Below are 12,420 nucleotides of genomic sequence, written 5' to 3' on the forward strand. Positions count from 1 at the left end.
GTCCTTCTTTACTGACGTGATCAACCAGGCTCAGGGACCCACTGGTGACACCGCCTCCATGTGGAATGGGCAGCCTGTCCCCGCCTCCCGTCACTTACTCCGGGGGGCAGCTTCATAAGTGCACACGACTGCTTTTCAGGACCCCTGCTCGCCAGTCTTACCCGTAAGAGGGCTAGCCCAGGCACCCACTTCTGTTTCCCATGAGTACGTCTGGGCACCAAGTCCAAGCTGAGAAGATACCAGGAAAGAGCGAGGGCTTGAGAACCCTGCAGTGGGAGCTGGGAACAATGCCGATGTTGTGCTGGGAAGTTCCCAAAGGCCCCCTGGACCCATGACGTGAGCACAGATACCACATACACGTCTTGATGCTCTCCTCGCATCAGACAGAACATCAGGGAGGTGTCAGGAGGTTGACGTGAAAGAACCAGAAGAGAATGCCTTATCTATCTGGTCACCTGGTCCACCAATACCTAAGGCTCGTACCCAGCCCCACACCAGCATCAGGCACCACTCCCGAGCCCCTGGCTAGCAAGTGTGAGGACGTCCGTCCTTTTCACGGCTCAGCGGCACTCCCGTTGTATGGATGGACCCCAGCTGGCTTATCTGTTGATGGGCTTCAGGTTGCCTCTGCCGTTTGGCCTTCTTGAGCAGTCCAGCTAAGAATATTCTGCGGAGGGACAGGAGCCAGACGAAAAGGCCACCATTGTGTGAGTCCATGAACATGAAGTGTCCGGAATAAATGAGGTCACAGAGCTGTTGCTGGCTGACGGGGCTGGGGAGGGGGACCGGGATTAACAGTTCCATGGAAAGGTTCTGGAACCAGAGAGAGGTGCTGGTTGCACAACATCGTAAATCTACCAGGTGCCACTAAATTATTCACTTTCATTAAAATATTTTGTTTTATGTGTATTTCACTCCAATACATTTTTTTAAATGAATCCGCTAGAGCAGCTTTCAAAGGGCCACGGGGTAAAAGGGAGATGACAGGTGCCCCTGAGCCCAACGTGTGCCAAACAAAAGTAATCCTAAGAGATATTCAGAAAATGTGTTCAGCTGTTAGTGGTCGGCGGGGCTGGAGCAGGGGAAGCAGAGTGTGACGTGAGGGGCAGCGCTGGGACATGCTCCCACCACAGCTGGGGGGGGACAGCCTCTGTATCTGCATAGGAGGGGCCGAGGGAGGGGCTCCTCGCAGCCGCCCAGGAGTGTGTTGTTCTCCTGGAGGGGGCAGGGCTGCTGGGTGCACGGCGGCTTCGCTGTCCTCCCGCCATCCTGGCTGGTCATCGTGGTCCACAGGCTGCAGGGCCGAGTTGCTTTGCTGGCCTCTTTGTCAGCGCTGCGGAGACACCGTCAGCATTGGGACGCTCCTGTATTTATCAACAGCACGTCTTGTCGTCCACCTGAGAACACTGTCCACGCTCCAGACAGACAGCCCGGATGTGACTTAGGAAACCAGGTCTTCCCAAGCAAAATCTAGTCAGCACTTCAAAAGTACTGTAAAGAATTAGTTTTAAAATGTAGATTTTAAGGCACTTACTGAGCAAACAGCTAACGTTTTTAAAACCGCCGTTGAAAAACACTTCATGCTGCTTTGAGTGGAAGATGGCATGTCCCATAAAGGGATCACTTCCTCCCAGCTGGTGCTGCCTCAGGTCTGGTCCGGCGAGCACCCCCGCCCCACGACCATGGGGAGGCCCTGATTTCGTGGGTACTTCTCAGACATCGCTAACACAGAGCTCCGGGAGCAGTAGGAAAATCCAGTTTCAAGAGTTTCTCATGACATTCCTTTCAAAGAGATGTTTCTTAAAGGGATTGATGGCCCCTGCCTTTCAGAAGTCATCTGAAGTGTTTCGGCATCCTTCAAGAACCCGTGAGGTTCTGGAGAGTGAGTTAGGAACGTGTTCAAGGCTGACGGCTGTCTGCTCACCGCTCCGGGCACAGGCGCTGCACCAGCTCCAGCAGGACACCGTGTCCTTGGAGAGAACAGAGTCTGGGACGTCCCATTGACCTCGGGAGACCCAGTCTGCTCAGATCAGCGGTCTTTTGATCCCTGGCTGCCAGGGAAACGGGTGGGCTGGAGCAGACCTGAGCCTCAACCCCCGCTCTTTTCCTCCCCTGTCCTTCCCGAGGCCACAGCACAGACCCACAGGGATCTCCATGAGCCGACAAAAGGAGGCGAGTGTGTATATGTCCCACAGCTGGAGGTCCACCCAGTTCTCTCTCTTCTAGGAATATCCCAGAGGAATAGGCATCCCCCCACAACACACACACTCCATCACCACCAGCCGTGACCTTGCAATGTCGTCCCGACGCAGACCCATGAGGATTTGGTGTAGAGCCCCGGAACCCATCCTCTGGTTGAAGAGTACACGTAGTGCCCGAGAGACCGGGTCTCTGAGAGGCCCAGGGAGGTGCAGAGTGCTCCCTCATCAGTGTAAGGACGACATCAAAATGATGAGGGCCTTCTCAGCATAACAGCAAAGCATCTGGCCAGAATTATTTATTATCTTTATTCAGCATGTTTTTCTCTGCCAAAAGTGCAAACATTTCCCCCAGAAAAACCAAGGCAATATTGCAGCATCCATCCTGCCGTTGGCAAATAGAAGTACATTTAAAAAGCCAAAGTCACCGCTCGCTCTCCCATTCCCTCTGCTTTTAAATACCACGCTGCCAGCTCTAAATAGAAAAATAAATATTTGCAGATTAAAGGTTTCATTTTATTGCAAATATTCATGAAGATTAAATGTCATTTTAATCACACGTTAGTTTATTTCTCTGGGCGCATCGCATTTGCGCGCACGCATTTGCTCATTGCAGGGAGACGCGTACTCCCAGCGCCAGCTGGGGCTTATTTACCGTTTGTTCTCAGCCTGTGTTAGCGTGGGGTTTCTTGAATCAGAAAATAGAGATCGTAGCCAACTAATTGGCGTTCACGGATGGCCACCTCCAAGTTGGAGACTCAGCAATGCTGAGGTGCCGCTGTAGCAAAATGCCTTTACCCCATCGAGGCGGTGGCCAGACCCCGGGGCCGGCGGGGCTGAGCCGTGGCTGCGCGGCGTTGGGGGGCCGTGCAGAGATGGGGGCAACACGCTGCAGGCCTCCGCTTCGAACCCCCCCAGGGGGAGCAGTGGATCCCGGCACGTGGGTGCCATGCAGCGCATGCTCCTCCGGTCAGAGGTCCCTGGAAGGACTGCTTCCTGCACCCGCATCGTAGAACGTGTGGAATCGGTCCTGGCTTGCTGTTTCTCAGTTCCTTGTCTCCCTGGTGGGCTATTCGGTGTGAGATGGGTTTTATGAAATAAAAGAACAAAAGACAGGACCGAACGTGTAGAATTCATGTTTAGGCAAAATCAGATTTGTGAGTGTTCAGAACCACATTCTCATAATGGATGATAAATGCCCCCCCCCCCGGAGCCCTGTCCAGCCCTGGGCTTTCACTGAGCTTTCCGCACCGACGGCCGGCTCTGCCCCGTGACTCAGTGCGCCCACAAGCCCGCTCTGGGGCTGCTTCACTAAGGAACGACTGTCTGTCTGTCTGGGCTCAATTCCTCAATCTTCCTCTTCTCCTAGAAGACGGAAGGTTGACTCGTGATTCTCAAGGAGAGGAACGGCCCCACCCACCATTTATTCTTTCCACCGGATCTCCCATTAGAAATTACATAGAAAATAGGTCTCAAAATGTACATTGTCATGGTCAAGCTCTTCAAGATGAAGCCTTTCTTTAAACTGCATGCTTCGCTTTCTTCCACAGAACGAAGAACCGGTGTTCTCCAAGGATGGCCGCAAGTTCTTCTTTGTCCGAGCCATCCCACAGGGGGGACAAGGGAAATTCTATCACATCACCGTGTCGTCCTCGCAGGTAATCTCGACAGTTTCTAAAACTCCTTGCTGTGCTGGTGACAGCCCCTCGTGGGAACCGCTCTGTGTGCCCTTGTCATCTGCAAGGGCCCTGGAGCAAGCCCCAGGTTCGGGAACTAGAAGGTAGGTTCCTGAAGGGGCGGGCAGAATGGGGCTCGTGAAGTCCCGGGGTCCTGCTCAGGGCGGTGGGTCGCGTGTACCCTTCCTGTTATGGCTCTTCTGACAATGTCACAGGAGACCGTGGGACCCGAGGACTCGGGTCTACGACTTTGATTGACGATACTGTGCCCTCCACCCGTCCTCCCCACCTGCCGGGCTGTCCCCTTACCCTCTGTCCCAGGGCCGTGGGTCTAGCGCCTTCACAGCGCAGCCTTCCGGGGATGCCACCTCCATGTCCGGCCAAACGCAGGTATCACTCACCTATGCGGCTGCTCCCTGCTGCCACTCACAGGAGTCCGGCGGCTGGTGGCTCGTGTGCAGAGCACTGAGCCGGGAGCTCACAGCCTGATGTCCGTGGGTTTAGAGCCAAAAGCAGAGAGCCTGGTGAAGGCTGTTTGCTGGCGAGCAGTTGCCCCAGGGGGCTGCCCACATGCGGCCATGGTGGCTCCCCTGCCACTGAGTTTTGGGGGAACTCTGCCCTTAGGAAGAAGGTGGAGAGAGGGCGTGGCATTTCTGTGACCACGACCCTCATCTTCCGAGTGTGAATCCCATTTCTGAAGCAGCTTAGGTCATTTGGGATCCAGGGTAGGTGAATACAATTTGATTTTAAGTAGTTATCAAAAACCTCGGGTAGACAGTAAGTAGAAGGCTCATATTTGTGATATGAGCCAAAAAGTTTCAGAAGAATGTGCTGAGGATGCCCCATGTGCGGGCAGCCATGTGGCGCAGGAGCAGAGAGCGGCCGTGACCTCGGAAGGCCCGGCTTCCGCACAGGCCGAGCTGCAGGTGGTCCGTCTCCGGCCCAGCAGACTCTCTGGCTGCTTCCCTGTCACTCACTGTGGCCTTCACTCAACAGCCCCAGTGTCCTGTTTGCTCACTTTGGGTCATGTTATCCAAGATTTAAAAGGTGTAACTGTTTTCATTGGGTCTTGGCTCTGAATTCATGCAGGTGATCAGCATTTACTGAGTACCCTGTTCACATTCCTGCAGGAAGTGGCCCCCCCTTATCCAGGAGGACACCCCACTCCCCAGGATCCCCTCGGGCCCCTACTGCCATCCAGACTCCCCCGCCCCCCGCAGGCTCTCCCTGCTCCTGAGACCCCCACGGGCCCCACCTGACTTACCATCCGATTCCCACCTGACTCCCCCAGCACCTGCCATCACCGGCCTTTGCCTCACACCGGCCCCTCCACACCCTGTTCCGGATCACATCGTTCCTGCCAAGAGGGTCATGCGTCCCTCCCTTATGGGTCATTGTCATAATTGTTCTACCCTGGGAGGCACTCAGGAAGAGAGAGTGCAACACTCAGTAAAATGGCTACAAACCAAACCTTGTAAATAATGGCAGAGAATAACAGACATGTCTCCTACGTCCCTCCCTCCTTCCCCCTCCCTCTCTTCCCCTCCCTCCCTTCCTTTCTTCTCTGTTTCCTTGCCCTGTTTCATTCCCTTCCCCGTATTTCTCTTCCTTTCTTCCCAGTCTCCCTGTAGCAATGACCCCAGTAATGACATTCACACATCGTAAAGAACAGAACCAGCAGCCTTTGTGGTATTCATGTCTCTCGTAAGACACGAGTGTCTCGGGTGGAGGCACTGGCCCTCAGGCTAGTGGGTGACAAGTTCCACGGACGGACACGGACTCTGCTAGTCTCTATGTTGCTGACATTCAGAGAAGGCATGAGGGCTGGGGCCTGGGGGTGGTCAGCTGAGGCTTCGTGGATGGGCAGGATCCAGGGGAGAGGGCCAGGTTGGGGCAGACGGCACCCCACGGCACCCGCCTCGCAGTGCAGGGGCTCCAGAGTTAGGAACAAAGCGTGGGTCGGGCTCGCCAGCTCCCCCATGTCCCGTTTGGTGTTTCAGCCCAACAGCAGCAATGACAACATACAGTCCATCACCTCCGGAGACTGGGACGTGACCAAGATCCTGTCCTATGACGAGAAGCGGAATAAGATGTGAGTAGGGCTCCCGAGGGTGGGCAGGCCGGCCTCTAGCCCCACGGCCTGAGCCAGCGCTGCAAGACCTGCCCCTCCTTTCAGTCACACGGGACTCCCTAGGTCCAGTGTCTCAAGGGCCCCACTTCCAATGTTGCAAGACACTGAGCAGAGGGAACCTAGCAGCCAGACCCTTGGGGAGAAACGGGTGGCGGTTGCAGCAGGCCAGCCGCATGCTGTTTGCGAGTTCCAGGCAGTGCGCGAAGTGCCCCGCGAGCATCCTCTCGTTCCGCACAGCGGTCCCACAGGATGCGTTTACTGCCTCCCCTGTCCAAACACGAGTAAGCTGAGACGAAGAGATGTTAAGTTACTGATTAGCAGGTGATTCAGATTATCCAGATGGTAACAGGGGAGCTAGGGCTCAGCTCAGGTGCTGGAGGCCAGGCCGGATGCTGCGGCTCCGCCCCGATCCCGTGACCAGAGTTCAGGCGCCCGCCCCGTGCTCCACGTGGCAGGTGAACACCACCCCTCCAGCGTCATTGCCCCAGGCTCTATGAGATTACCTGGCTGGGTCCTGGCCCTCCAGGAGGCTAACAATCTCCTAGAGAAGTCCCTGCATCTGAGTCCAGGGACACGCCGCCACCATCCTCGCCCTGCCCTCCCCAGGTGTGTGGCTCGTGGCTGTCCCCTCCTGCACACACACCGGGCTGGGCCTGAGCGGGGGAGTTGGTCTGTCCCCAGCACCAACAGACGTGCGCGCAGGCAGAGCCTGGCGGGTGGAAGGCAAGCCCGCCCGGGAGCCCTCTGACCCCTGCCCACCCACCGTCTTTGCAGCTACTTCCTGAGCACGGAGGACCTGCCGCGGAGGAGACAGCTCTACAGGTAGGCGGGCACCGCACTCGGGGCTCTGCCCGAGGAGGCCGCAGGGCGCTAGGAGGGCCACAGGGCAAGCCCACCACAGGCAGCCCTGCAGAGCCCGGAGACCGTGAGCAAGAACTGCAGAAGGCACCACATTCGAAGCTCTTATTTTCTTTTTCTGCTTTTGTCAAATGAGTTCCCCTGACTCAGTTTCTCATGTTGATAGCCAGTGGTCTTTCCTTCTCACCATTGTTCAAGTATGACTTGGAGGACTCATTCTCATGGGTTTGGTCGGAGGCAGGTCTGGTGGGGTGTGTGCCGGAGGCTGGGTGGGGAGGAGGCTGCTCTACCGTCTCGGCATCCTGGCTGACCTGCTAGGACCCCGGTCAGTTCTGTAACCTCAGAGAAGGCAGAGGGGGTGACATCTGAATCCTGGAAAGGAGACTTCTTCCAGGGTCAGTCCCTCTTCAGCGTTTCCCCAGTGACTGTTCTCCCCAGAGCAGGTGTCAGCCTCCAAGACAGGATCACCAGAGGTGGAAATAGGGCAACTTTTACGTCCTCGATGTTTTCCAGACTAGAAGGAGGTGGCAGCTGGCGGTGGCCTACATGCACACCAGCCACCTTGTGTGGACCTGAGAGCCCTAGAGGGTGACTTACGGTCTGGATGGAGCCGAGGCCTGGCTCCCCTCCCCATGTGGGGATGCAGGAGAAGCCTGTCAGGTGGACCAGTGTCCCCTCCCACCCACCGGTGCATATGCTGAGTATAAAAGCCGGCTCAGGGGAGTCCATCTGGAGGGAGGAAAACTCTGGCAAACCCATGGGGTCACAGGCTCGCTTCTCCATGTGTCTGGGCGTGTCTGCCAGGATAACTTAGATCAGTCTGGTCCCCCACAGAATGGAAGGTGATCGAGGCAGACCGCCTGCCTTTTCCTCTACCTTACACATAGGCTGGAAGGCTGTCTTCTGACTGGGATGAAGGATGGTCACCCCTCTAAACAGGTTTCCAGTGTGGCCTGGGGTCAGAGTGGACCCCTTCCCCTGCAAAATGCCCAGGCAGGAACTCCCTCCAGCTGTCTGCAAAGACCCCTCGGTATTATCATTTTGGAAACACATTTCAGACCTTCTTGATATGAAATTGTGCTTGATGAGTATGGGTCCAGGGTTCCTGCTCCCCCAGGCCCACCGAGTGAGGAACACCAGCTCTCTGTACCACTCTACAGGAGAACCCACTCCGGAGCAGCCAGAGTTCAATTCAGCCCGTCTCTGGGGTTCCCGATGCGCCATGCGCCAGTGCCAGGCCCTCAGAGACAATCCAGAGATCTGGAAAGCCATCTCCTGCTCCAAAGGGTCTGGGTACCAAGTACCAGATAAGAGCGCCGAGCACTGTGTCCCTCTCACACTGGGGCACATGGGCCTGATAAACGCACAGATGACCAAGAGCACACTGGAGAGCGTGCCCGTGTAGAGCAGTAGTCCCACGAGCTCTTCTGAGTTGGGGGGCCCACCCTGCAGGAAGGGGGCACAGAGAAGAGTATTCCGGGAGAGGGACACGAGATGCCCAGCATGCAGGCGCAGCGTCAGGGACTCCAGAGCGCATGGGGAGGACGGGAGCCAGGCTGGGGGTCTGCACCTTGTCCGCAGGGCTCACGGCCCGCTGTCTCTTCTCCTCCAGCGCTAGCACTGTGGGCACCTTCAACAGGCAGTGCCTCTCCTGTGACCTGGTGGAGAACTGCACGTACTTCAGTGCGTCCTTCAGCCACAGCGCCGACTTCTTCCTGCTCAAGTGTGAAGGTAAGCCGGGGCATGGCAGGCCGGCGCCCAGATGCTGGGCAGGGGAGGCGGTGGCGGTGGGAGCGCGTCCCAGAACACGGGGGTCCTGCCCAGTCCCCCATACGGGCTCCCGCCAGCAGGTCACGGCACCGCGTCTCGGTGGGTCTTACCCCTTCCCTCACGGTGTACAGCCCATCCGAGTATTTGTACACTGTTAATCCCAGAGTTCGTCGACATTTCCCATAAACGGTCCTGGGATGTGGGCAAGTGAGCATCTCACCCTTGATGAACGTAGGCCATGTATAACGGTAATAAAGGAATTTCAAAGATTAACTTCTCAAGCATATTTAAGGATAGAGGTGATAGAAAACAAGTCTCAGGAAAAAAAATTATTCTCCTGTGACCCAATTCATGGATGATTTATCACAGAAAGTTCCCAGTCACACCAGTCAGGATACACAGAACGGTAGCCACATCCCATCGTAGGCAAACCAGTACCTTTGCATCTTGTCCTCATATCCTAGAAAGACAAGGTACGAACCCCTGAGAAGGTGAGTGCTCATAAATATGGTCATACAGAGTATGTCTGAAAGAAGAGCCGCGGACATTGCCTCAGAGGGTGAGACCACACCGCAGGTGGGACTGACCAGGCCGGAGCAGCTCCGTCCTGCGAGTCGTGGGTGGAGAAGGGAGTGCGCTCTCTGTTAGCCTCTGCAGCTGCTCACCAGTGCACGACCTCAGCCTCTTTACGAGTATCTTCCAAAATTTTGAAAAGCAATACAACAGGACGGCTCAGCCCCGGACATTCTCCCAAGATAATGGGGAGACAAACGGGGGGACCTCTGAAATACAACATTAGCCTCCCTAGACCCCTCGAAGGTTGTTGTACCAAACTTCTCTCTCCTGTGCGTGCCGGGAAGCAGACAGCCGGTGGCTGAAGTCGTAGGGAGCCAGAGCAAGAAAGAAGCTGGGAGTCCATCACTTCGTTCACCCACAGGAAGTCAGGTGTTTCAGGGTCTCCTGGTGAGTCTGACACCCAGGGACCAGCATCCAGGTCTCCTGGTTGCTAGGCCAGTGACACCTGCCGCCCACGGCAGGATCGTTAGGAGCCTACGACTTGGGAGAATGTGGAGGTCTGTGTGGCAGAGACAGGGAAAGGGCCAGCCAGCCCGCTGGGAGGTCAGACATCCCCAGTCGTGTGTCCAGGAGGAGGAAGTCACTCTAAACACAGAAACGTCCTGACAAAATACAGAAGCGAGAGATCGAAGTGAACTTAAAGAAGAACGTCCCAGACAAGGATTCATCATTTAAAATCCATTTAAATGTTTAGCGCATTGCCTTATCTTAAGGTCAGCATAAGCTAGCCCTCTTGTCGACAAAATTTCTCTGTAAATATTTTTTATATTAACCTCTTTTGTAGCTAAAGTAACTCAAATGCCCAAATTAACCTTGCCCCCCAAACCTAATCGAAACCTCGTTTTTAAAAAGGGATTTTCTAAAAAGGTGCACATGTACAAAGACAACAGCCGCCAACCCTCAGGCCCTGGGCACGGTGAGGGGAGACTGAGCCGCCATGAAAGCTCATCCAGGTCCTGCCTCCGGGGGTCCCCCACCAGCATTGCCGGTAACTGCCATGGGGTGAGGCTTCCGAAGAAAGTGATTACACTCTCTGTCTGATTGCTTGGGGTTGTGTTGGAGACGAGGAAGCAAGGAAGGCCTCACGGAGGAGGTGGCTTCAAATGAAGGCAAGGGTGGGCTCAGAGCGTGAAGTGTCGTGAGGAGGCGCAGTGTAGGAGGAGCACAGGGCAGCACTGAGATCGTGGGGAGGGGACCCTGCAGCCTGGGAGCCCCATCCGTCCCAGAAGCGCTGAGATCACGTGGCAGGGCCCCCGCAGCCTGGGAGCCCCCACCTGCCCAGCAGAGGCTTGCATTTAAGATGTCCAGTTTAACAACCGAAATTAAGTCTCAGTAATTCTCTTCACCCCCATGTTTCTCAGCCGAGCTTCAGGTGCGCCCACATGTGTAGCCCACAGCAGTGTTCATTAAACATCCTCCCCTGTGCGTTTCTTCCATACCCCAGGGCTGCTCTGGAGACTCCTGTAAGCCTCGGCCAACATAACGTCCCCACCCCCGGCTCCAGAAGCTCTCGTCCCTGCTTCTGCAGCCCTGGGTAGATGGATGTGGCCCCTAACATGCAGCCAGGACAGCAACAACAAGCCTTCCCATCCAGACTGAGGAAAACGTAATGCCATTAGGGGATTCTCCGTGAATCCGGGGAGGGGAGATCTGGGAAGGCTTCATGTTCACAACAGCTCGGCCTGTCACACAGGGAGCTGTGAACCCTTCAGTATGGACAAAGGAGGAGGCCATAGGCCAAGGGTTTAGAATGAGGACAGAGTGGACAGCAGCCAGCCTGACAGATGCCCAGTCAGAGTGGCCGCAGGCTATCATGCCGGGGGTGTCGGCAGGGCCAGGGATCAGATGAGCAGCTGTAAGACCGCGAAATTGCGACACCCCTGTGTCCCCATGTAAATGCCTGCTGCTCGTCTGTGCACCTGCCATTAGGATGGGTTTTGGTGAGTTCCTCTGCTGTGGGCCTGTCCCCTTAACTTACAGGACGGTGCCTCGCATGGTAGCTCGATCCCCTGGGCCTATGGTCCTTCCCTGGCGTGCGGGTGACATTCACCCTCATCAGCATCACAGTTCCACTTAGTCCCATCATCCCGTGCTGTCTTCTCCAACGCTTCCTTAACGTTCACTCTGTGCTTTCTCAAGGTTTGTCATTTTTTTATTTCTTTATAATTTTTTAAAAAGATTTTATTTATTAGAGCACATGCACACAAGCGGAGGGTGGGGAGGAAGAAACAGACTCCCCACTGAGCCCCAACTCAGGCTCCATTCCAGGACCCCAAGATCAGGACCTGAGCTGAAGGCAGACACTTAACCCGCTGAGCCACCCAGGCGCCCCTGTAATTCTTTAATTCTTCCTTTTTATTGTGTAAAAATTTTTAAAGGCATAAATCATTTTTATACTTTTGCACACAATAGATTAAAATAGCATAGGTAAGGAAAGACTTGTTTGCAATGCTTACATCCATTCCTTACCTAGCGAGCCCCTCCTACCTGTGCCAATATTTCTATCTATAAAACATGGGTTTCAGATGGTCACTGAATGCTCGTGTGAGGAAACCTATAAACCAATGCAGTAGAACCTTGTGGAAATTCACCCACATATTTAAAATACAGATGTTTAGATTTCTTTCCAAATCTCTAGTGTCTGGCAGTGAGGCCCGATGTATCCAAAATACTGCGTTATGATGTCACATTTTATAATGATTTTCCAGGAAATATCAATAAGCTTTTGGTTTGCACACTTACTGTTCTTCTCACTGACCCAGTAAGATGAGTGATGATAGAAATACCTAATATTTGTTCATCTCTTCACAATTTGTAAAACACGTTCCTTATATTTGGTGTTTATATTCCCATTTCTGATTCCTTGCAATTACTACTGTAACCCAAAGAGACCTTAGAGTTCCCTGCACTGAACATACTGTCCCACACTTCCGTGCTTCGTCTTTGCTCCGTGAACACCTGTCCCTTCCCCAGAGCTTCTTATAGGCAAGGGTTGATTTTTATCAGCCTTCCGAATGAGCTAGCCCAGGCAGTGTGGACATGGCTTTGGATTCACGCTCAGACCAGTATGTGTGACGGGAACTGATTCCTCAGCTGTCCTGGGGCACCAGCTCAGAAGCCGGGCTGCATCTCCTGCAGAGCTGGGACACCACCTTCCCGTCTTGGACGACCCCAGTGTTACGTTTAAGGAAAAGAGTACTCCCCTTCCATA

At 54.7% G+C, this 12,420-nt stretch overlaps 1 protein-coding gene across 1 annotated transcript in view; it reads left to right on the plus strand.

Annotated features, from left to right (window-relative positions):
* DPP6 (dipeptidyl peptidase like 6) overlaps window positions 1-12,420 on the plus strand; it is a 737,488-nt gene that overhangs the window by 660,341 nt on the left and 64,727 nt on the right. Inside the window, exons 13-16 of the mRNA XM_034639891.1 lie at window positions 3,749-3,856; window positions 5,875-5,966; window positions 6,780-6,827; window positions 8,476-8,594. Coding sequence (XP_034495782.1) covers window positions 3,749-3,856; window positions 5,875-5,966; window positions 6,780-6,827; window positions 8,476-8,594 — 367 coding nt within the window. The remainder of the gene's footprint in view (window positions 1-3,748; window positions 3,857-5,874; window positions 5,967-6,779; window positions 6,828-8,475; window positions 8,595-12,420) is intronic.

Source organism: Ailuropoda melanoleuca, chromosome 1 (assembly GCF_002007445.2).
Source record: "Ailuropoda melanoleuca isolate Jingjing chromosome 1, ASM200744v2, whole genome shotgun sequence".
Classification (NCBI taxonomy): Eukaryota; Metazoa; Chordata; class Mammalia; order Carnivora; family Ursidae; genus Ailuropoda; species Ailuropoda melanoleuca.